This window comes from Trachemys scripta, chromosome 6 (genome assembly GCF_013100865.1).
Source record: "Trachemys scripta elegans isolate TJP31775 chromosome 6, CAS_Tse_1.0, whole genome shotgun sequence".
NCBI lineage: Eukaryota > Metazoa > Chordata > Testudines > Emydidae > Trachemys > Trachemys scripta.
The window spans coordinates 3,051,793-3,075,202 of NC_048303.1; the positions used below are offsets into that span (position 1 = coordinate 3,051,793).

Below are 23,410 nucleotides of genomic sequence, written 5' to 3' on the forward strand. Positions count from 1 at the left end.
TGTTCCTTCCTAAGTGCAGTACTTTGCATTTCTCCTCATTTAATTTCATCCTATTTACTTCAGACCATTTCTCCAGTTTGTCCAGAGCATTTTGAATTCTAATCCTGTCCTCCAAAGCCCTTGCAACTCCTCCCAGCTTGGGATCATCTGCAAACTGTATAAGTGTACTCTCTATGCCATTATACAAACCATTGATGAAGATATTGAACAGAACCGGACTCAGGACCAATCCCTGCGGGACCCCACTCAATATGCCCATCCAGCTTGACTGTAAACCACTGACAACTACTCTCTGGGAACAGTTTTCCAACCAGTTGTCCCCACCCCTTAAAGTAGCTCCATCTAGGCTAGATTTCCCTAATTGATGAGACGGTCATGCAAGACAGTATCCAAAGCCTTACTAAAGTCAAGATTTGGTATGTATCTAAATCAAATATGTCTAAGCTCCCAGTGGCCACGGTTTGCCGTTCCTGGCTAATGGGAGCTGCAGGAAGCGACAGGCCACAGGGATGTTCTGGTCGCCGCTTCCCGCAGCTCCCATTGGCTGGGAACGGCGAACCGTGGCCACTGAGAGCTGCAGGGGGGCCGTGCCTGCGGACAGTCGTCAGCAAAATGTCTCATGGCCCACAATCAGATTATCCTTATGGTCCGCATGGCTCTGGCCAGACCATAAGTTGCCCACCAATGGTCTAAACTGATGTATTTATTTTTTTAATTGCTGTTATCTCCCTCTTCTGTTCATTCCCTTTGAAGTATCTGGCACTAGCCACTGTTGGAAGACAGGATACTGAGTTTGATGGACCATTGGTCTGACCCAGTACTGTCTGTAGTAGAAAGAGAGAGCCGGAGACATGAGGCCTGGTAAATGGGGCCTGGTATGAGGCCTAAGGCCTGAACTAAAGTCAGGCCCTGCTGAGATAAAGCAAAGTTAGCAAGAGTCAAGCTATGAACAAAAGTCAGGCCCTGTTACAAAGCAGATGCTTGCTTGCAGGCTTGCTCTCAAATCCACGAACTTGGCAAGAATAGGGCTGGCGTTGCAAAAACACAAGCACACCTAGGCACTAAGTATTTACATAAACACATTCCAGTAAGGTAATGCCAGAACGCCCCAATACAAGTTTATGGTATAAACACACTTCCCAAAGATGATACAGTGACACATTGACCCCTCCTAAGGATAAGGTCAGGATGACAGGGTGATGAATAGAGAGATGTTTTGATCGAACCAACAGGTACAAGGTAAAGGATGGTAACTAACCACATCATAGAGGAGATACATAGCTTGTTTGTATCATTGTGTAAAAGAGGAGTCACAAAGGGGGTATCTTTGTCCAGCTGAGCGGGGAATGTAAAGTACCACCGTTCACAGAGCTGGTCCATTATCACGGGCATACATGTGCTAATGTACCTGTAGACATTGATCCGGGGAACTAGTACCGTGCTTTGTCAGCAATAAACCTGGCCGAGTGCCTTCACTACTGAATGGAGTCTGTGGTCTTCTTGGACAATATGACTGGAGCCTGCTGGAGAGGCTATCTGGCCAGAGCCAGTGCAGCATGCAGAGAGAACAGCCAACAGCTGACAATACTGCCTTTTTTATGTTCCTATCTTTTGCTTGTAACCTGCCTGCAGATCACCTCTTATTGGTTATTGCTGGTGGTGGCGGTAGTGGGTAGATCATTTGCTGTGTCCTAAAAAGCAGAGATCTGCTCACAGAGGCAGCATTCGCTCAAAACCCAACACTGACTTGTGGCTCACAGGAAAGGAGGCAACTGCACAGACCTTTCAAAAAGAAAAGTGTCCACCCTTGACATTCAGGACAAAATCTTGCCCTGACTGTCCAAGTGAGAGGGCGCAGTGATGTCACTGAAGGCCCCATTCCATCAGCCAGGGCAAGACTATCCACAATAGCCTTTGCTGTTGGGTGCACCTGACAGTTACTTTGAGCAGAACACTTCCGGACACAGGGTAGCTCTTGCTGCTGACCACAGCATAGACACTAGACCTAATCTGTAGATCACAACCCCTCGGGAGCATTGCTAACCCTTGAGCAGGGTAAAGTTCCTCCCTGTGCTGTGCCCAAGGCCTAAAGTGGGCTGGGTTGCATGAGGTTGCAGATCCAGCTTAAAATACCAGAGAACTTGGAGTGAGGTTTAGGCAGGTTGGTCACGTTGCCAGCTACTCTAAACAAGCTTTGCAGGTGCTGGAAAATTGCTCATGAACTAATGAAACAGCAATCAGAGGGTAATGCCAGACCCCACCTTTCTTTGAGATTATAAAATATGCCTGCGCCCTCTCTTTAACCACCCCCCACACACATACACACACTCATTCTCAAGCACTAGGTGATCAGACTTCACAATTTAGCAATCCAAATGTGCCTCCTGCTAAATTTACTTTATCTTCCAGAGCACAGACACTATCATTCCTGCTTTCCCTGCAGCAAAGCACACAGGTTAGCATGTAATCTGACATAACAGATGAACAAAGTCATTGGCAGCTTTCGGCAAGGAGGCAGTTAAAGGGAGCTGAGGTTGACATTTCAGCAAAGCCATCTAGTAATTTCCTACTAGCGTCTTATTCTTGTTTTGAATGTCAGCAGCCACCATAGTGAAGGACTGTGTGATACAATGAGCACTGAAATAAAGCAAAGGGAGGCAAGACCACTTCTGGTTTTCTCTGCAGCAGACAACAATTTACACACAATATGGATGCCAATTTAACAGCTATTTGTCAACTAGTTTTTTTTAATCTGCTCTTTGAGAAACACTAACTTGAGTGTTCATTTTACGTAACAAGAATGGCTTAGTGCACCTTTCGGGCCAACAAGCACTTCTGCAGGGAACAAAAGAAAACATGTTTGAGTGTTGCTTGTGTTTTTTGGAAAAACCCTCTTAGTTTCTCATTGACAATTTAGATAGAAAAAAAACCCACTTACACATCAATGGGCACAAGCCTGTGCCTCTAGGGTAATGAGAAACGTCTTGCTGTCCAAACTCATAAGCCTTGCCTACATTGGGAATATTACCCATAGCTGACATCAGGTGTTGACAAAAAGAGCAGCTGAACTGGTTCTGAATACAGTTTAGCCGTAAGTGCGGACAAAGAAAAACTCCAGCACCAGTTAAGAAACTAGTCAAATCCTGATTTTAATCAAGGCCAGATCATCAACATGTATATTTGTCAGCAATGGGTGCATTTCACAGTAAAAGACAAGGCTATAGGATCAGGGCCGGCTCCAGCTTTTCTGCTGCCCCAAGCGGCGAAGCGAAAAAAAAAAGATAAAGCCAATCGGCAGCACTTCGGCAGCAGCTCAATCACGCCGCTTCATTCTTCGGCGGCAATTCGGCGGCGGGTCCCTCAGTCCCTCTCTTCCTCTTTGAGCTGCCGCCGAAGTGCTGCCGAAGAGGAAGAGAGGGAACGAAGGACCCGCCGCCGAAGACCTGGACGTGCCGCGCCTTTCCATTGGCCGCCCCAAGCACCTGCTTCCTTCGCTGGTGCCTGGAGCCGGCCTTGTATAGGATGCTAGAACCACCGGTCAGGCTGCGACGCATGTGAGCTGATGTCAGTGTGTTTCCGTCAGGACACCCCACTGACCCGCAGCGGCAGTGGCCACTGCTAGGGCCCCGGGCTGGGACGCAGTGGAGTGGGTGGGCCTGCATCCCCCCCTGCCACCCCGCTCACGGGTGGCAGGCTTCCCCCTCTTCCAACGCTCAGGTATAGGGCCTTGGGCCTAGCCTGACCACTGTATTGTTGCTCAGCCCCTGCACCAAAGGGCCTGAGCCCCCTAAACTATTGTACTGTTGCTCAGCCCCTGCACCAGAGGGCCTGAGCCCTGAACTAACTGTTTGTTTGCTCAGCCTCTGCCTGAGGGTCTGAGCCCCCGAACTAACTGGTTGTTTGTTCCACCAGTAGTGAGTCGGTATGGCTCCCCTCCTGCCCAGGAGGGTCGAGCCCCGGTGCGAACCTTCTACACCATCCATCAGTCGTATGAGGGAATGTGCAAACTAAGGAACAAATGGGGCATGAATGTGTGAATGAAAAACAAAGCTGGCCTGTGATGGGGTGAACTCACTCCGCACTGGACGGGGGAAGGGTTAACTCCTCACTGTGGGTAGAGGAAGCCACGCCCTCATGTCCCTACCAGGCATGCTCCAGGTGTAGCAGCAGTATAAGAAGGAGCAGCCCGGCTCAGTCTGGGCTGACCACCGGAAAGGAAGGACGCTCGTTGCTGGCCCTGCCCAGGAACCACTGGAGCCCCGGACTGCAGTCCAGAGGCGCCGAGACCCACACGGATGCCCAGCTACTTGTGGACACCCCAGGGAGGTCCGAGCTACAGAGAGTTGTACCGGCCGAAGAACCCAGACACCCCCGAAGAAGCACAGATCACAGACTGGAGTGACAAGGTAGGAAGTAGTCCAGGGCGGGACAAGCCATTGTCCCGAGGCCGATCAGCGTGTTGTGGACGGATCCCTGCTGACCCAATGGCAGACTCACTCGCCACTCCAAGGCCCTTGGGCTGGGACCCGGTGGAGCAGGGAGGGCCCAGGTCCCCCTACCTGGCCGCCAGCCCTCGCCCCCGGGTGACGGCCCAAACCTCCCCCCTCCAAACGGCCACCTGACCATACAGCCCTGCTTGGAGGGCAAATTTATTGACTCCATCCGCTAGGCCCTGCCCAGAGGGCTACCCTATTGATTCTGGCCACTAGTCCATACAGCTGTGCCCAGACAGTAACCCTATTGGCTCCAGCCTCTAGGCCATGGCTCCAGCCTCTAGGCCATGCAGCCCACCCAAAGGGCTACCCTGTTGATTCTGGCTGCTAGGCCACACAGCCACGTGCAAAAGGTGGCGCTGCAGGCTCCGGCCGCTAGGCCATACAGCCACGCCCGCAGGGGTATCTCCCTTGATGCTGGCAGCTAGGTCATACAGCCACGCCCAGAGCGGTGTCTCCACCGACTCAGGCCACTAGACCTGGCTGCAGACGAACCCCGTGGATCATTAATGACTCTGGCCAATAGGCCTTACTGCCCTGTAGACCCAGAGTATCTCTACTGACTTTGGCCACTGGGCCTTACTGCCTTGCAAACCCTGGGGTACCCCATAGACTCTGGCTGCTAGGCCCTACTGCCCAGTAGAGAACGGCTACCCCCTGGACGTAGGTCACATGACCATATTGCCCTGTGGAGCAAGGCAATTCCATAGACTTTGTCCAGTGCGCCTTAAAGCCCTGCGGATCCGGGCATCTCTATGGACTCCTGCCCTTAGGTCTCATGGGCTGGAGACAGAGGGCAGCTTGAAGGATGGGGTGAACTCACCCTGTACTGGATGGGATTTCCTCCACTTTGTCACACGTGGTGAAGAATGTGGGCAGCAATTAGGGCTTGCCGAGAGGCCCATACTTAAATCCCCGGTAGGGGGGAATGGGTTTTCCCTCAACAGGTAGTGGTACTTCGCTGCCCAATAAATTATCAGACCGCAAGATGGAATCAGACAAGGTTTTGAAGTGGCTCCTGGAAAGCCAGCAACAGCAAATCGCCAATAAATAACAGCAGATGATGCGTGAACTCGTAACCCAGCAGGAGAAGCTCGGGCAACAGATGGCTTTATTATGACCAGGAGGCAGTCTGGCCAGCGGGGTCTGACACCGGCGCCCTACCATCCAGCCTCCCGCTACGACTTACCAAGCCATGAGGTTCTCTACGCCGGTCCGAGACCCTGAACTACCTCCTAGGCCCGACTCGGAGGATGACAACCACATAAATCTCATCCCAAAGGGATGAAGATTCTTGGTCAGGAACCGGGCTAATGAAGGAAGATTTGGCAGCTGGTGAGGCGTGCAAACGCTGTTACGAGTGTGGTCAAGAGGGGCATTGGTGACGAGATTGCCCCTATATGGATTGCAACTATGGACAGGTCTGGGTAGCTAGCCCACGAGCCTGAAGAAAGCACCTGGGAAGCGTGGGGTCCCTGTGCGTGTAAATGGGACACCCACCGTGGCCCTGATTGACTCTGGATGTAGTCAGACCCCCATCTGGAGCGAACTGATCCCGGATCTCGAACCAGCAGGATCTTGAATTCACTTACAGTGCGTCCATGGGGACGTGCACTCCTACCCCTACTCCTTCCTGGGTAGCATTAGAGATCTCTCACCACCACGCGGCCCTGCAGGTGGGCGTGGCCCCTAAATTGGCCTATCCAGTTATCCTAGGACGCTATTGGCCCTGGTTTCGAGTCCTTTTACAGTAATGTGCCCAGCACCCACCGACAGGAGAAAGCAACGAGACAGCGTCGAGGGGAATCCTTGGTCACGATGAGAACAAGGATCCAGTGGAAGGGCCTTCTCATGAGAGGGAACCCGGACTGTATCTCCCACTCAGACAGGCCCTTCAACGGACAATACCCAAGTCGAACTTGAGTGTGATAGTTATTTCCTTTGAGAACAACAGGAGGACCCAACACTTAGTCGAGCCTAGGAACAGGCCATAGTTAAGGACCAGAAGGGGGAGGATGCCCTGCAGACCTCCCAACGACCACACTTCGAGATACAGTAGGACCGCCTTTATTGAGTGGTTGAAGAACCCCAGACCCATGAGGTGATCCGACAACTGTTGGACCCCCGGAGATTGCGCAGGGACCTCTTACGCCTAGCCCATTCAGTACCCTGGGCCAGACACCTGGGAAGAGGAAAAAACCCTCCAGAGGGTAGCAAGACAGTTCTTCTGGCCAGACATTCACCGGGAGGTGAGGGACTCTTGTGCCTGATGCCCAAAGTGCCAGCGGACTGGGCCGAAGGGGGTGCCGAAAGCCCCACTCTGCCCACTCCCCGTGGTTGGGGTGCCCTTCGAGGGTGTAGGGCTCGATTTGGTAGGTCCCCTGGAAAAGAGCATGATCGGCAACCGCTACATCCTGGTTATCATGGATTATGCAACCCGATATCCCGAGGCTATCCCTTTATGGGCTGCCACAACTCCTAAAATCGCAGCAGAACTTGTGAAGGTTTTCACCTGGGTAGGAATCCCCCGCGAAATCCTAACTAATCAGAGCACCGTGACCTCCCGTTTAATGGCCGAGCTGTGCCAGCTCTTAGACATCCGAGCCCTCCGAACCTCCTTGTACCACCCCCAAACGGATGGTTTGGTGGAGAGGTTTAATAAGACACTAAAAAACATGCTGCGGAAATTCGTGGAGGAAGATCCCTGCCACTGGGATGCCCAACTTCCTGCTCTCTTATTCGCCATACGGGAGGTACCCCAGGCATCAACGGGGTTCTCTCCCTTCGAACGCCTCTATGGAAGGCAACCCCGGGGGATCCTTGACCTCTTCAGGGAGGGATGGGAAGAACAGGAGACTCGAGCGAAGGGAGCAGCCCATCACGGACTGCAGTTGCAGGAATGGCTCCAAACACTTGGGAACGTCACGAAAGAGACTCTGATGCAAACACAGCAGGCTCAGGGGTAGCATCAGAACCAGGGGCCCGCTTACGGAACTTTGGACCCGGAAACCGGGTTCTGCTCCTATTGCCCTCGGCTGAATCCAAGCTCTTGGCTAAATGGCAAGGTCACTCATCGGGTCGGGCCGGTTGATTATGAGGTCTGATTACTGGGACTACTGGGATGACTCGTATATATCATGTCAACCTGCTAAAGGCCTGGAAGGCCAGAGAAAGCCTACTTGTCAACCCCTACCCACCCGAGCCGCGCTGGGACCGCTCGTTAATGACCCTCTGGAGGCCGGACCACTGGCAATGGGAGCAGGCCTAACTGACGCCCAACGCAAGCAATTGTAGGGCATACTGCGGGATTTCCCCGATGTCTTATCAGCCCATCCATGGCGAACAGCAATTACGAGTCATTGTATTGTTCCCATACCCAGTCAGAAGGTACACTACCCCCATAGGCCCCTGCCTCAGAAGATGTGGGAGGCCACACGGAAGGAATTAGAAACTATGTTGGACGTGAGGGTAATAGAGGAGTCGCACAGCAAAGCCCAATAGTCCTGGTACTGAAACCAGACGGCTCAGTGCGCTTCTGCATCTATTTTCCGGAAAGTGAATGAAATCTCCCATTTCGATGCCTATCCCATGCCATGAATAGATGAACTCTTGGAACATCTGGGGGTGGGAGGTGAGAGGGGGGCAAGTTCCTGTCAACCTTAGACCTGACTAAGGGATATTGGCAAATCCCCCTGACACCGAACTCTCGCCCTAAGACGGTCTTCCCAATGCCTTTTGGTTTGTATCAGTTTATCACGAAGCCATTCAGGCTCCATGGAGCCACAGCAGGGCATCTCTATGGACTCCTGCCCTTAGGTCTCACGGCCTGGAGACCCAGGGCAGTTTGAACGACGGGATGAACTCACCCCGCACTAGATGGGGTTCCCCCCACCCCGTCACATGGCCACATAACAGTGTTTAGCCCACTGGGCCATCTTCAGTCCATGCATTATGCTTTACTGGGACGATGGGTACATAGCCTCCCCATAAAAAGACAAAAAGCAGGGGAATGTAGTAGGAAGAGAACCTGAGACATAAGCCCTTGTATCAGATGCCTGGTATGAGGCAGCTCCTGCTCACAGAATCTGCCAAGAACAGGGCTGAATTGCAAAAATACACATTCCTAAGATGTGCTAGTTCCATAGTACTCATGTAAACACATCCCAATATCAAGTGGTACCAGAACATCCCAATATCAAGGATGGTACAAAAACATTCCCCAAGGATAACAGGAACACACTGACCCCTCCTAAAAGATAAGGTCAGGATGACATTATGTAATAAAGATGTTTTGATTGAACCAATACGTACAAGGTAATGGGTGATAACTAGCCACGTCAGGGGGCAGTAACTAACTATGTCAGGGGGCAGTACTAACTTGTTTGTATCAGGGTATAAAGATGTATCTCAGAGGGAGTATCTTTGTCTAGCCTAGGGTGGAACGGAAAGTCCCGCTGTTCACTGAGCTGATCCATTGTTATGGGCATACATGTATTAGTGGTCCGGTAGAGTCTGCGGGATACTAATACTGTGCTTTGTCAACAATAAACCTGGCTTCGTCCCTTAACAGATCTTGTGGTCATTGGGCGGTTCGCTCGAGGTCTGCCGTGCCAGCTGTCTGCGCAGGGCTGGGGCAGCACACAGAGGGAACACACACAAGCAGCCAAACATCAATCAACATCTAACCACAGAGGCAATATATTTTCTGTCTTATTATCTATCCCTTTCTTAATGATTCCCAACATTCTGTTTGCTTTTCTGACTGCCGCTGTACATTGAGTGGCTATTTTCAGAGAATTAGCCACAATGACTCCAAGTTCTCTTTCTTGAGTGGTAACAGCTAATTTAGACTATCATTTTATATGTATAGTTAGAGTTATGTTTCCCATGTGCATTACTTTGCATTTATCAACACTGAATTTCATCAGCTATTTTGTTGCTCAGGCACCCAGTTTTGTGAGATTCCTTTGCAACTCTTCGCAGTCTGCTTTGGACTTAACTATCTTGAGTAGTTTTGTATCATCTGCAAATTTTGCCACCTCACTGTTTACACCTTTTTCCAGATCATTTCTGAATATGTTGAATAGGACTGGGCCCAGTACATTCTGAAAAGTGACCTTTTATTCCTACCCTTTGTCTTCTGTCTTTTAACCAGTTACTGATCCATGAGAGGAATTTGCCTCTTATCCCATGACAGCTTACTTTGCTTAAGAGCCTTTGGTGAGAGAACAACAAAGAGTCTGGTGGCACCTTAAAGACTAACAGATTTATTTGGGCATAAGCTTTCGTGAGTAAAAACCTCACTTCTTCGGATGCGGCTTGGGGAATGAGCTAACTTCCATTTGGGTCTGGGCTGTGGTCCAGCTGCCTCCTCTGAATGTTCACATCTGCGGTTAGTCAAGAATAACTGAGCAGCTCCCACTAGGACTTGAGCCTCTTCAGCCCATGCTCTGGCACTTCACCTTGATCTAACCTTTTGCTGTTTCAGGTATCCTGTTTGTGTCTTCCTGACAGTCAGGTCTGGTAAAGGACTATTCAGTTCTATGTATTTTGTATGTAAAAAGGTACACAGAAATAAATCTATTGCTCCTTTTTATGCATGTTCTCTCACACATATGTATAATTTATGGTTTCTGTTATTTTAATAGAAAGAATGGACTCCAGAAGTTGTGATTTCAGGACATTTTAACAGTGTACAAGATGTAAAGTGGGATCCAGAAGGAGAATTTATTATCACTGTTGGTTCTGATCAAACTACTAGACTTTTTGCTCCATGGAAAAGAAAACACCAGACAGAGGTAAATCTTTGAAAGTTTTTGCAAAGGGATGTTAGAACTCTGGATGGATAAAGCAGTTTGGTGCAAGATTAGAGACAACCTGAACAATGTTTATCCCTTAAGCTACGCTAAACTGGGACCCATGGAAGGGTTTTGAGTTTACATTTTTAATTTTGTCCTTCAACATTTCCTGTTTTCAGTGTTTGTAAGGACAGGAAACTGAAATCCCAAAATATTATAAGAGAAAGGAGTTGCTGCAGGTTTTTATGCTGCCCTGATTGGGGGTCTGTAGGTGCTACTGTAATATCAATTATAAATAGTAACATTTCCAACTCTTCAAAAACTAGCAGGTATTTGAAAACTAAAACCTAATCATCTTCTCACTGGATTTCCAGCCTGGTTTTTTATTTATTTTGTTATTTGTGTAGCATCACTTGTAAATTACATCAGAATTCTTGGTTTTGGTGACTTGTTCTTAAATTAGCAGTTTTGTTCCAGCACCTCTTTTGTTGACTCTTCAGTTTCTGATATGAGAGGATCTAATTAAGTATGTGAGGAGAGGAGGTCCGGGTAAGGTATCTCCCCAACATCCTCTGGTGAAGGCTGATGCAAAGTAATCACTTTAGCTTTCTTGCAAGGTCCTTATCTTCCTCATTGTTTTCTTAAATTGCTGCTGGTCCACTAGACGTATCAGTTCTTTTGCAAACTTTTGCCTTGGATATAATGGAATAGGCATCTCCAGGCAGATGAAAAATAATGAGGTCCCTAACCTTTTTTTTTTTAAGATGTAGTGGAGATAGTGTCATGTTCAATTAAGCATCTGCTTCCTTCTCAAACCATACCAGCACCTCTCTCCTTTGTGTGTTTTTTGTTTGTTTTTAGAGGTTTTGTGCTGCTGCACTGACAAGCAGATATTCTAAAATGACAGACTTCTGGCTTTTCTGAGGCTGTCTTTACTAGAAACGATGCTGCAGCTGTCGCTTTAGTGTAGACACTCACTACAGTGATGGAAGGGTTTCTCCCATTGCTATAGTTAATCCATTTTCCCCAAGAGGTGGCAGCTAGGTCGAGAGAAGAATTCTTCCATCAACCTAGCACTGTCTGTGCAGGAGAGAGGGGTAGGGTGAGGTTGGCTTAACTTCATCAGTCAACCGTGTGGCTTTTTCACACGCCTGAGCAAGGTANTTCCCATGGATCAAAGGGATCTGCCAGTTTTGGAGAGCTTTTTGATGCGGCATCCGAAGAAGTGAGGTTTTTACTCACGAAAGCTTATGCCCAAATAAATCTGTTAGTCTTTAAGGTGCCACCAGACTCTTTGTTGTTTTTGTAGACACAGACTAACACGGCTACCCCCTGATATTTGGTGAGAGACCTTGTCAAAGGCTTTCTGAAAATCTAAGTACACTATATCCACTGGATCCCCCTTGTCAACATGCTTATTGACCACCTCAAAGAATTCTAGTAGATTGGTGAGGCATGATTTCCTTTTACAAAAAACATGTTGACTCTTCAACAACAAATCATGTTAATCTATGTGCCTGACAATTCTGTTCTTTACTATAGTTTCAACCAGTTTGCCCGGTACTGAAGTCAGGCTTGATGGTCTGTAATTGCCAGGATCACCCCTGGAGCCCTTTTTAAAAATTGGCATCACATTAGCTATCCTCCAGTCATCTGGCACAGAAGCTAATTTAAATGATAGGTTACAAACTACAGTTAGTAGTTCTGCAATTTCACATCTGAGTTACTTCAGAACTCTTGGGTGAATGCCATCTGGTCCTGATTACTCATTACTGTTTAGTTTATCAGTTTGTTCCAAAACCTCCTCTAATGACACCTCAATCTAGGAGTGTTTCTCAGATTTGTCACCTAAAAAGAATCGCTCAGGTTTGGGAATCTTCCTCACATCCTCAGCCATGAAGATTGATACAAAGAATTAATTTACTTTCTCTGCAAGAGCCTTATCATCCTTGAGTGCTCCTTTAGCATCTCGATCGTCCAGTGACCCCACTGGTCTTCCTGCTTCTGATGTACTTAAAAATGTGTATTACTTTTTGAGTCTTTGGCTAACTATTCTTCAAATTCTTTTTTGGCCTTCCTAATTATATTTTTACACTTCACTTGCCAGAGTTTATGCTCCTTTCTATTTTTCTCAGTAGGATGTAACTTCCATTTTTTAAAGGATGCTTTTTTGCCTCTCTCTGCTTCTTTTTCTTTGTTTAGCCATCGCCTGTCAGGGATCATCTAGATAATACTTAGTCCTTTCTTGAGTGCAGGGGACTGGATCAGATGATCTCTCAAGGTCCCTTCCAGTCCTACAATTCTATGAATGAGCAATCTAGACCTATTTTTTCATAATTTTTTTAATTATTTGATTTCCATTTTTTAAATAAACTTTTATGAATCTGAGAAATTCGGGCCACTTTTTAAATGGACGATGCACAGGACTCGGAGTAAAGACCCTTTGGTTCTATTCCTAGTTCTGCCACTGAATTGTTGTGTCCTTAGGCAAGTCACATAGGTCAAAATTTTCAAAAGTGTGCTTTAATTTTGGGTCTCGCTTGAGAAGCTTAGGGTCTGATTTTCAGAGGTACTGTGTGCCTGACACTTCTGCTGACTTCAGTTAGGGTTGTGGGTGAAGTTGGCATTAACCTTTTTGTGACTCTCTGTCCCCATCTGTAAAATGGGTTCAATATTACATACTGTAGCTCACAAGACAGGGGTGTTGTGAGATGTAACAGTTTGTAGGACACTTTGGGATCCCGTGAGGAGGTTATAGAAGTATAAAGTATATTTAATTATTATTAACAAAAGTGCATCAAGAGCACAACACTCTACCCATTCACAATTATTTCTAATTTTGAACACACTCATGTACACACCCCTATTAAAGAACACACATACAAGGAGAATGGCCTAAAGGCATTTTTAATTTGGACTCAGATCAAGTCAAATGGTTCACATTGAAGCCCGTTGCTTGTATGCCTGATGGCAAACTGGCCATTGGAATCATAATCCAATCCAAGAGAGTGGGGAAGTCCATCCAGAGCCGGAGACTCAAGGAGAAGGTGACAGAAGTGAAGTGAGAAGCAGCAGAAGAAACAACGTTGATGTCAACTTTGGAGTCATCAGGATGAGGAGATAAAGGGAGAGGAAGAGCCAGGCACAAAAGTCAGAGAAGAAGGCAGAGCGAGGATGGGGCCAGAGGAATAACTGCCACCTGCAGGGAGAGAAAAGTTGATCATGTGCCTTTTGTAAGGTGGAGCAGATATGGGAGAGTGAAGGAGGGCCTGGAAATGGCGTGAGGGGAAGAGGAAGAACCTGACAATGAAGGGGTTCATCTGAGCTGGGGGAATGGGCCCAAAAGGAAAGTGTAACAAGGACAGGGTGGTCAATGATGAAAAAATCAGAGGGGTTAGGCTGGTTAAGGTGATAGGGAGACGATGGAGCTTCTGAGATGAAGGGACAGTGGTGAGTTTTCAGGAGAACTGATGTCCACATGGAGACAGCAGATGGAATGAAGACACAACATCAGGAGGCAGGACTACAGGTTAGCAAGCAGCCTTGCTTTCTGGTTAAGGGGACATGAGAGGATTTGGAGGCTCGGGACCTTGCCCATTTGTATTCAATAGAAATTCATTGACACAAACTGGGAATTAGACCTTGACCCACAACCTCATTTCACACAGGCCACCAGTCTTCAGCTAGTAATTAATCTGGCCCTGTTACTGTGGTGAGTTCAGCACAGGTGTTCACCCACAAGAGCTCACTCCAGAACCATGGCCCTAGCCACTACTGACATAAGCTGGATTTGAGCCATCAGACTAGAAGATCTCTTTATTTCAGAAACAGTCATCTGAGCCATCCAGCTCCCTCACAACAAGGATATTCCAGACAGAAGCGTGTGCAATGGCCATCAAAATTCATAAGCATGCGGCCTCTATAGGATAGACTACTCAAGATGCTCCTGAAGGTTGCTTGAGACATCATCAAAACCAGAAGAGCTTAAGCAGTTTATGATATCCAAGAATCCCAAGATAAAATGAATTTCACTGTAGCACATCTCTTAGGCTTTTCAAATACAATATGAATCTAAAACTGTATATTTCAAAACATTTAAAACAATGACAATATTGTGACACTGGCAGACCAGGTGCTAGCTCATGCCAAGGTTCCCGGACCTCATTTAAATACTGACAAATATATAGGTGAGATCAGTCTGGCTCACCTGTGTTAGTATTGTTAAAATAGATATTAGAACTCTGAATGTTTAGTGTTTAGACTTTATGGAATGCTTGTAAGTTGCTCCCTGCATTAATCTCACTTATAACAGCTGTCTCATACATTATAAGGTAATATTTGAAGGTTCGCATTGCAAACCTCTGTTACTGTGTAAATCACCAGACAAGAAAGAGACATTAACTAGTGAGAAATGCTGGTCTCCAACAGAAGGTGTTATGCCCTGACAGACAAGGGGGAGGGGCGGGGGGCGTCCGTCGACACCAGACAGACTAGAGTGGAATGTTAATAAGGACAAAGGACTTTGTTATTTACTCTCCCCTGCCCCAAAAAGAAGAGGCTTGCAGGTGAATTCCTCCCATCAGCTGAGTTTGCAGCTCAAAGCAGGAGGGGTAGGGGAGGGAATAAAACCTGGTAACAAGGAGGAACTGTATCTTTATGCTGCATGGATTCTGGGGGTCAAGGATCATTAGGCATAAGCAAAAGATCTCCAGTGCTTAGCCTGGGTTAGCCGTAAAGGACATATAGAGCTTGCTTATTATAGAAGCTTCTATTATTTTTTTAAACTTAAGATTGGAACTCATTTGTCTGTATATGTTTACCTGCTTTAACCTTGTAAATAACTACTGTATAATTTCCTTTTCCTATTAATAAATCTGGATATAGTTTATGATAGGATTGGCTACAAGCATTTTATTGGGTGTGAGATCTAAAGTGCAATTGACCTGGGATAAGTGACGGGTCCTTTGGGACTGGGAGCAACCTGAATATTGTTGTGATACTTGGTGTAAGGGATCATCTATCACAAAGGTAAGCTTACCTGGGTGACAAGACTGATCGGAGTACATAAGGGGACTGTCTGTGACTGTATGTTTAAGCTGTTAGAGTGCCTGAGGAGATTAAACTTGATAATTGGCTGGTGCAGTCTAAGTATAGCACTCACAATCAATTTGAGGTTTGTGCCCTGTTCTTAACAGTCAGCCCTGAGGTTGATACATACACTCTTAAGACACTGCAGGACAGATTGACAAATATTTATTAGCATAACTAAATTGTTAGAAGTTATTGAAACTATTTAAGTAGCAATTGTAAAAACAAAAGGAATGTAGTCTCTTTCAGAGCCAGCATTTTAACCCAGGTTTTGAAAAGTATACTTCATGTTGTTATTATTAATAATTATTTTAATGATGACTTTAGCAGAAATATTCAATTATCAAATTGAGCATGATCTTAAATTCTGAATTTGGGGATATAGATCCCTTTAGGACTTGCTAATTACTAGTTAGTAATATTGGGTGTATTAGAAATGTCATAAATAGATATTACCTCTTACCTAGGAAGTTCCTATTATTTACTTGTAGTATCATAGTGCCTAGCGGTTCCAGTCACAGACCAGACCCGCAATGAACTACGCACTGTTTAAACACAGAACAAAAAGAAAGGCCCTGCTCCAAAAAGCTTACAATCTAGGTATAAGACAAGAGACAACAGATGGATCGAGACGGACAAACCAAAAGGAGAGTACAAGGAATCAATGAGATAATACGGGTCAACGGGACAGACTGGTCTCAGCACATCAGCTGCCTAACCATTGTCCAGTTTTTTGCAGGCTTCACAGCAGAGGGGCGTTTTAAGGAGAGTTTTGAAGGAGGGTAATGAGTTAGTTTTGCAGATGCTTATGGGGAGTTTCTTCTACGCCTGAGGAGCAGCATGGGAGAAAGCATGAAAGGGCTTGTTTGAAAATTAACAAGTGGGCAATGGAGGCTGCTACAACATGTCACACTGGAGTAAGGAGCAAAACTCCCATTGATTTCAATAGTGCAGGTGCAGGTTTTCAAGTCCCAATCTGCACCACCCTGCATGGGGACAGGTCCCTCTGCCTCCATGGAGCCCCAGTGAAGTCACGGTAACTCCATATGGGCTCAGAGTCAATTACTGAATTGGGGCTTTAGACTATAAGTAAGGCTAAGATTTTATCACAGTTATTTTTAGTAAAAGTTGAGAACAGGTTATGGGCAATAAACAAAAATTCATGGAGCCCATGACCTGTCTGTTACTTAAATAAAAATAATGAGGGGCAAGGCTAGTTAGCGGGGAGGGATGGAGTCCCATTTGGGAGTGTGGGGACACTGACAGGCTGAGTCCCCACCATGGCAAGGAGCACAGCCATGGCTCAGGCAGCCGCAGCGGGGGGTGCAGCCATAGGGGACACACAGCCCCCCTTCCAGAGCTGGTCGCAGCTGCTGGACAGGGGTGCGAAGCCCCCATTGCAACTCCCGCCAAGCCCCAGCCAAAGCGGGGGACGGGGGTAGACATGGCCCTGGTGCAGCACCTGGCGAAAGCTGCTGGGCTGGGGTGCACAGCCCCAGCTGCAGCCCCCGGCAGAAGCCATGGGGCTGGGGCTGAAGGGTCCTGATTCCAGCCAGCTCTGTTGCAGGGCAGGGAGGCACAGTCCCGCCTCCTCCTCCTGAAGCCCTAGAAGTCACAGAGGTCCAGCAAAGTCACGGAATCCGTGACTGCCATGACCTCCTTGACTAAATCATAGCCTTAAGGTCAGGGCCGAGTTTGGCCTCAAACCTCCAAATGCGTGGTGGACCCTTGGAGACTGGGGCCCTGGTTTGTCTTGTACAGCACTGGACACATTGTCAGCATTTAAGAAGAACTAGATTCTACTACCTTTACTCACCCTGAATAGTACCTTTACTCACCTGGCTCCAGATAATAGTCCCATTGATTTCTATGGGACTATTCAAAAGCTAAGGTACTATTCAAACTAAATGTATCAGAATCTGGTACATAAGGCTGATCTCAGAAGTACCACGGCTACTCCTTAGATTGCTTTCTGTTTACTTGCGGGTCAGCTATTCTAGAATGAAGAGTTGGGTGGTGAAGGTGGGAATAAAAACAATCTTCTCAGGGACAGCTACTGCTTAGATGGCTGCAGAGAGGGTGGAAGTTTTGCCTACATCTTGGACAGGGCAGTTCAGAGGATTTACAAATGAGGTGAAGCAAAACTTCAAAAGCCAGTAGTGTGGAACAAACTAGAGCTGGTCTTCCCTGATTCAGCAAACGATGGGAGTGTGACTCAGTGGTCTGGTGTTTTGGGAAGTATATATTTTAGGGGAGTCTATAAAACTCATGTTGTATGTGGTCTGATTAAGTGAGCGAATATGATACAAATGGAGTAAGAAAGATTCTCTTGTTTTGGCTTTTTTCTGTCTTACTTTAGAGAGACAAGGTGGGTAAGGTAAAATCTTTTTGAACCAACTTTATTGGTGAGAGACAGAAGCTTTTGAGCTTGCACAGAGCTCTTCTTCAGGTCTGGGAAAGTTACTCGGTGTCACAGCTAAATACAAGGTGGAACAGGTTGTTTGGCATAAGTAGTTAACTTAACATGTATTTCAAGGGTCCTTTCAAGGTGAAGTGGTCCATTAACAACTCTCCAGTCATAGTGAGAAAAGAAAGGGGGGCGGGGGGAGCAGCTTGGCAGGAGGGCATTGTTAGTGGGTTACAGATTGTTGTAATAACCCATAAATCTAGTGTCTCTGTTCAGTCTGTGATTTTTAATATCTAGCAAAGTTATGAATTTAAGCTCCCAGGCTCATCTTTTGAAGGTGTTCTGAAAATTTCCTTTGAGAACCAGGACTGAGAGGCCCGCTAGTGTTATAGCTTTGTGAAAAGTGTTCACCCACAGGTGATATGATGTTTTTGTCTTGTATCATTTTTCTGTGCAAGTTCATTGGAGAGCACAGTGATTACAGTATATCTACTTTGCCTATGTTGCAACCTTGGTTTGAATTCCTTTCTCGCTCTCTTTTGGGAAGCAAATGAGCATTAGAGATTCTTGACACCTGGGAATCAGTTGAGTTGCCTTACCACTAATTGGCTAGAAAAGATAAGAGCTAAGGCCCAGATCCTCAAAGATATTTAGGCTCCTAACTTCCATTGTCCTGGTTTAATCCCCAACAAGACTCACCTGGCCTCTGAAGAAAGCAGAGCGTGGCACCAATCAATACCAGAGAGGGAGCAGACAAAAACAGCTCTCCCCTGTTTGAGAGGATGACAGTTCAAATGTCAGAGAGACAAGGTGGGTGAGGTAATATCTTTTATTAGACTGACTTCTGTTGGTGAGAGAGAAAAGCTTTGGAATGACAGAGTTCTTCTCCAGGTCTGGGAAAGGTACTCCCAGCATCACCGCGGCGCTAAATGCAAGGTCGAACAGATGTTTAGCATAAGTAGTTAGCACATATTCTAAGGGACCATTCAAAGTGCAGTTGCCTGTTAACTCACCCGTAGTCATAGGACAAAAAAGACATACAGGGCTACAATAATGCTGAATACAACAATGGAAGTTCAAATGCTGGAAACTAAAATAAAATAAATAAAAAATAAATTAATGGAGATATCCTATCTCCTAGAACTGGAAGGGACCATGAAAGGTTGAGTCCAGCCCCCTGCCTTCACTAGCAGGACCAAGTACTGATTTTGCCCCAGATCTCTAACTGGCCCCCTCAAGGATTGAACTCACAACCCTGGGTTTAGCAGGCCACTGCTCAAACCACTGAGCTATCCCTCCCCCCTACAAGCTATTGATTGTCGATTCCTGAATACTGTATGCCTTGTTGTAGCCATGTGGATCCTAAGATATTAGAGTGACAAGGTGGGTGAGGTAATATTTTTACTGGCCCAACTTCTGTCTCTCACCAACAGAAGTTGGTTGAATAAAAGATATTACTTGATCCACCTTCTCTCTCTACATTCCTGAATACTGACAGCTAAGTTACATATGCAGGGGCTAAAACCTTGGTGGACTGCTGGCTGGGGAACATGAATTGTAACTTAAGGATTCCTTGGTTTGTGTTTCAGAATGTTTTGCTAAAATCCTCTTCCTGCTCAGGTGAGGACAAGAAAATGTTTTATTCCACCCTCCAGAGAAAAAGCACCCATGACTTTTTTTTTGGGGGGGGGGAACAGATTCAGGGTGTTCCCTGTGACGAGGAGCCAACATTGTAAGGACAAGAGCAACCAGTTTGTGCCACTCAAAGAGAAGTATTAACTCCTCTCAATACCTTCAGTTGGCTTTAAAGTTAAACCTTCCAGCTCTGTGAGGAGAGAATGCCTTCAACTCTCAATAACTTCTACGGGAGATGCAAAAGCTGCACAACTTGTAGGATTGCAAAATCTGCTATTGTTCTTGTAGCTCATTTTTATAAAGTTTTCATGCCCTTGTTCTGATACACATTGGTTGGGATAAGTGTATCTTCCCTATTTAGCAAATCCCAGGAGTGAGTTGCTGAAAGTTGAGATGAGACCAACATTTAAATATTTTAAAACAAACAAAACTTACAAAATCTAATATTATTGTGATGTCAACGAAAATTATTTGGTCTGATAGTTCACCCACGGTGTTTTCCACACAAACATTGCAACGCTATGCTAATGTCTGATAGCCAGGAAGTGAACCTGACCAGGGCCAGCTCTAGGTTTTGTGCCACCCCAAGCAAAAAACAAAAAAACACCTCTGGGAGCGCAACTGCCAAAGGAAAACAAAACAAACAAACAAACAAACAAAAAGGTGGCCGGAATGCTGTTTGCTGGTGCCTGAACCTGACTAAAGCTTTTATCCTGCATTGTGATCCATGCAGGCAAACTGCCATGTCCAGGCAAGAGCTCGACTGATGCCCATGGGGCTCCACATCAATGCAGCCGTCCACTCCCATGGATCACAAGGTAGGATCAGAGCCTTAAAGCAAAAAACAAAAACAAAACACACAAACCAACCCCCATCCCCTCCCGACCTGCCTCATTTCACTGTCCAAGCTGAGTGAAGGGCAAATAAATGAAGGCATAAATAATAATGGCTACGTATGATCTTAAAAATCCATCTGTTTTAATATTCCATTGTGGTGTTAGTGTAACCCACACACCTTCTGGGTGTGGTGTTCTGTCCCATCTAGTGGCACCAAGACCACTTAGAGAGAGAGAGAGAGAGAGTTAAATGAGTCTGCTCTACAGCCTTAGCTAACAGTAGGGTGACCAGATGTCCCGATTTTATAGGACAGTCCCGATTTTTGGGTCTTTTTCTTATATAGGCTCCTATTATCCCTCACACCCTGTCCCGATTTTTCACCGTTGCTGTCTGGTCACCCTAGCTAACAGCCAGTTGGCTTTCAGCTCATGTGCTGCACTAAGCTCCAGTGGTCCCCAGTTCGATCCCACCCACCGACGACCAGTGTCTGTCGGTGTTATAAGTGGGGGCTCATCCGGGATTTCAACTGGGAAGACTCTGAAGCTTGGGATGCACTTCTTCAGCTAGGGGAAGTATGTAACCCACACACCTTCTGGTTGTGCTGTTCTGTCCCATCGAGTGGCACAAAGACCACTTAGAGAGAGATTAATGAGTCTGCTAACAGCCAGCTGGCTTTTAGCTCATGCGGAAGAGGATCATGCACTAGGCTCCAGCAGTCCCTGATTTGATCCCGCCCATCGACGACTGGGGTCTGTCAGCATTACATTAGCACCAAATTAAACTTTTTTTTTAAATATGATTCTTTAACCTGTCAATATAATGTCCCTTGAATTGACTACACTAAAATACTCCGATTACTAGGTGTACCTTAGGGGCACTTTAAAGGTGCGCTGAAAAGAATGTTTAAAGGCATGCTTATGTAACGCTGTGGCACAAGGTTGTAACAGTGTGGCGTGGTGATGTAATGAAGAGGCACAGTGATGCAATAGCACAGCTTGGTGATGTTGCAGGACTATCTTTTGAGGTTCTGTTGCTGCACAATGAGGTAATGGTGTAGTGACCTAACACGGCGTGGTGATGTCATGCTGTGGCACAGTGATATAATAATGCAGTGTAAGGCTGTACTGTTCAGTGGTGTCATGGCAAAGTATGATCATGGTAGGCTGTGGCCTGGTAATTTTAAGGATGCAGTGCTGTTACGTAATTACATGGCATATAATGTCGCACTGCGTTGTAACAGCATGGTGCAGTGATAGAGCAGGATGGCAAGAGAATGAAATGGTGCTAGGATACATCACTATAATGCAGCAGTGTAATAACACAGTAACATGATATGACAGTCTGGAATAGTAACTGCAAAGAACAAAGCCATGCGAGTCCCAGGATATGAGAGACAAGGCCGGTGAGGTAATATCTTTTATTGGACCAACTTTTGTTGGTAGAAAAGACAAGCTTTCCCAGGCCTCGAGAAGCGCTCTGCAAAGCTGGAAAGCTTGTTGTTTATACCAACAGAAATTGGTCTAATAAAATCTGTTCTCTCCCCTGGCTTGTCTCTGGCATGGTGGTGTCATTCTGTGGCGCACAGATGTCACAATGCAGTGCGCTGATGTAAATATATGGAGCAGGATGTCATGCTTTAGCACAGTGACTTGGGCTATATCTACTCTAGAGAGTACACTGATGCAGCTGCACCGCTGTAAGATCTCTACTATAGCTACTCTAAAGTGATGGGAGAGAGCTCTCCTGTTGACTTAATTAATCCACGCCCAATGAGCAGTGGTAGCTACGTTGGTGGGAGAACCTCTCCGGCGCTTATGTTGGTGTAACTTATGTTGCTCAGGGGGTGGTTTATTCATACCCCTGAGCGATATAAGTGGTAGTGTAGACATAATCTTAATGGTGTGCAGCCAGAAAGTCTTTGTCTGATGACAATTGAGGTATTAGGCTGTAGCTCTGAGATTTAATGGTGAGAAGTAATGATGTGCTGCAATGAGACAGTGATAAAATGGTGTCACTGCATGTCACGGTGATGTCATGTGATGCAAGATACCAATGTCACGGTATAGACTGGTGATGTCATGATGTGGCGTGATCGTGAGGTGACGTCAGGGGGGCAGAGCAGTGATGTCCTGCTGTGGTGTGTTCCTGAGATGACGTCAGGGGACAGAGCAGTGATGTCATACTGTGGTGAGATGATGTCATGCTGTGACGCGGTTACCCCGTGGACAGGCACTTACCTGATGGCTCTTGTAGGGCACCTTAGGCGGCATGGCGGCAACAGTCCCCCGGGCTCCAAGTCTCCAACTCCCGCTCGCTCGCTCCTTTCCCCGCTCGCAACCAGTTGCCGGAAGTTGATACTGGTATCTATGGCAACGGGCCGGAGAGAATGGTACGTCCCACCCCGCCGGAAGGGAAGTCCCCAACGGAGGGAGGGGCGGGGCGTTCTTCCCATCCGGGCTCTCGGGCCGGCTCATGAATTATTTATAGGATTTGCCCCCGCCCCCTCATGAATAACGCACGGCGGCCGGGCCGCGCCTCATGAATAATGCAGGAGGAGGCGGGGCGGCGGGTCCCGGACCCGGAAGCGGAGCGGCTGAGTCACCCCGGCAGCGCGGCTGGCTGGGATGAGGCAGCAGCAGCAGCGAGCGGCGGGCGCGTCCCTGCGACACTGAGGCGCCCGAGCCCGGCCCCGGAGCGACCCGCCCGGGCCGCCCCCGCCCTGCCGGCCGGCACCATGATGGAGGAGATAGACCGGTTCCAGGTGCCCACCGTGCGCGCCGAGATGCAGCCGCTGGTGAGGGGCGGGCGGGGCGGGGCCGGGGCCGGGGCTGCCGCCGCCTCACGCCTGTCCTGTGGGGGCCCCGCCCTGGGCAGCCCGCGCTGTCACCCCGGGGGAGGGGTCTAACCCGGGGGGGGGGGCTGCAGGCTGGGGGAGCCCCTTATCCCGCCCCCCCCCCGCCAGAGCCTGGAACGCAGCGGCGAAAGGGGGGGTCCCCTGGCGTGGGGGGGGGGCGGCTTCTCCTAGCCCCCAGCCATAGGGGGATGTGAGGGGCATGGGGGCAGAGGGGCCACCCACCGGCATCCCCTGCACTTCCCATTGCAGGGGGCTCCAGGAGTGTGTGTGTGTCCCCCCCGCAGCTGTCCCCGGGGGG

At 47.6% G+C, this 23,410-nt stretch overlaps 1 protein-coding gene and 1 long non-coding RNA gene across 2 annotated transcripts in view; one reads left to right on the plus strand and one right to left on the minus strand.

Moving 5' to 3' along the window:
• DNAI1 (dynein axonemal intermediate chain 1) overlaps positions 1-22,606 on the minus strand; it is a 299,111-nt gene extending 276,505 nt beyond the window's left edge. Inside the window, exon 1 of the mRNA XM_034774779.1 lies at positions 22,496-22,606. Coding sequence (XP_034630670.1) covers positions 22,496-22,528 — 33 coding nt within the window. The 5' untranslated portion in view covers positions 22,529-22,606. The remainder of the gene's footprint in view (positions 1-22,495) is intronic.
• A 260-nt stretch (positions 22,607-22,866) lies between these two features.
• The window catches only part of LOC117878677, an 89,299-nt gene continuing 88,755 nt past the window's right edge, over positions 22,867-23,410 (plus strand). Inside the window, exon 1 of the long non-coding RNA XR_004646053.1 lies at positions 22,867-23,052. This is a non-coding gene — a long non-coding RNA (uncharacterized LOC117878677). The remainder of the gene's footprint in view (positions 23,053-23,410) is intronic.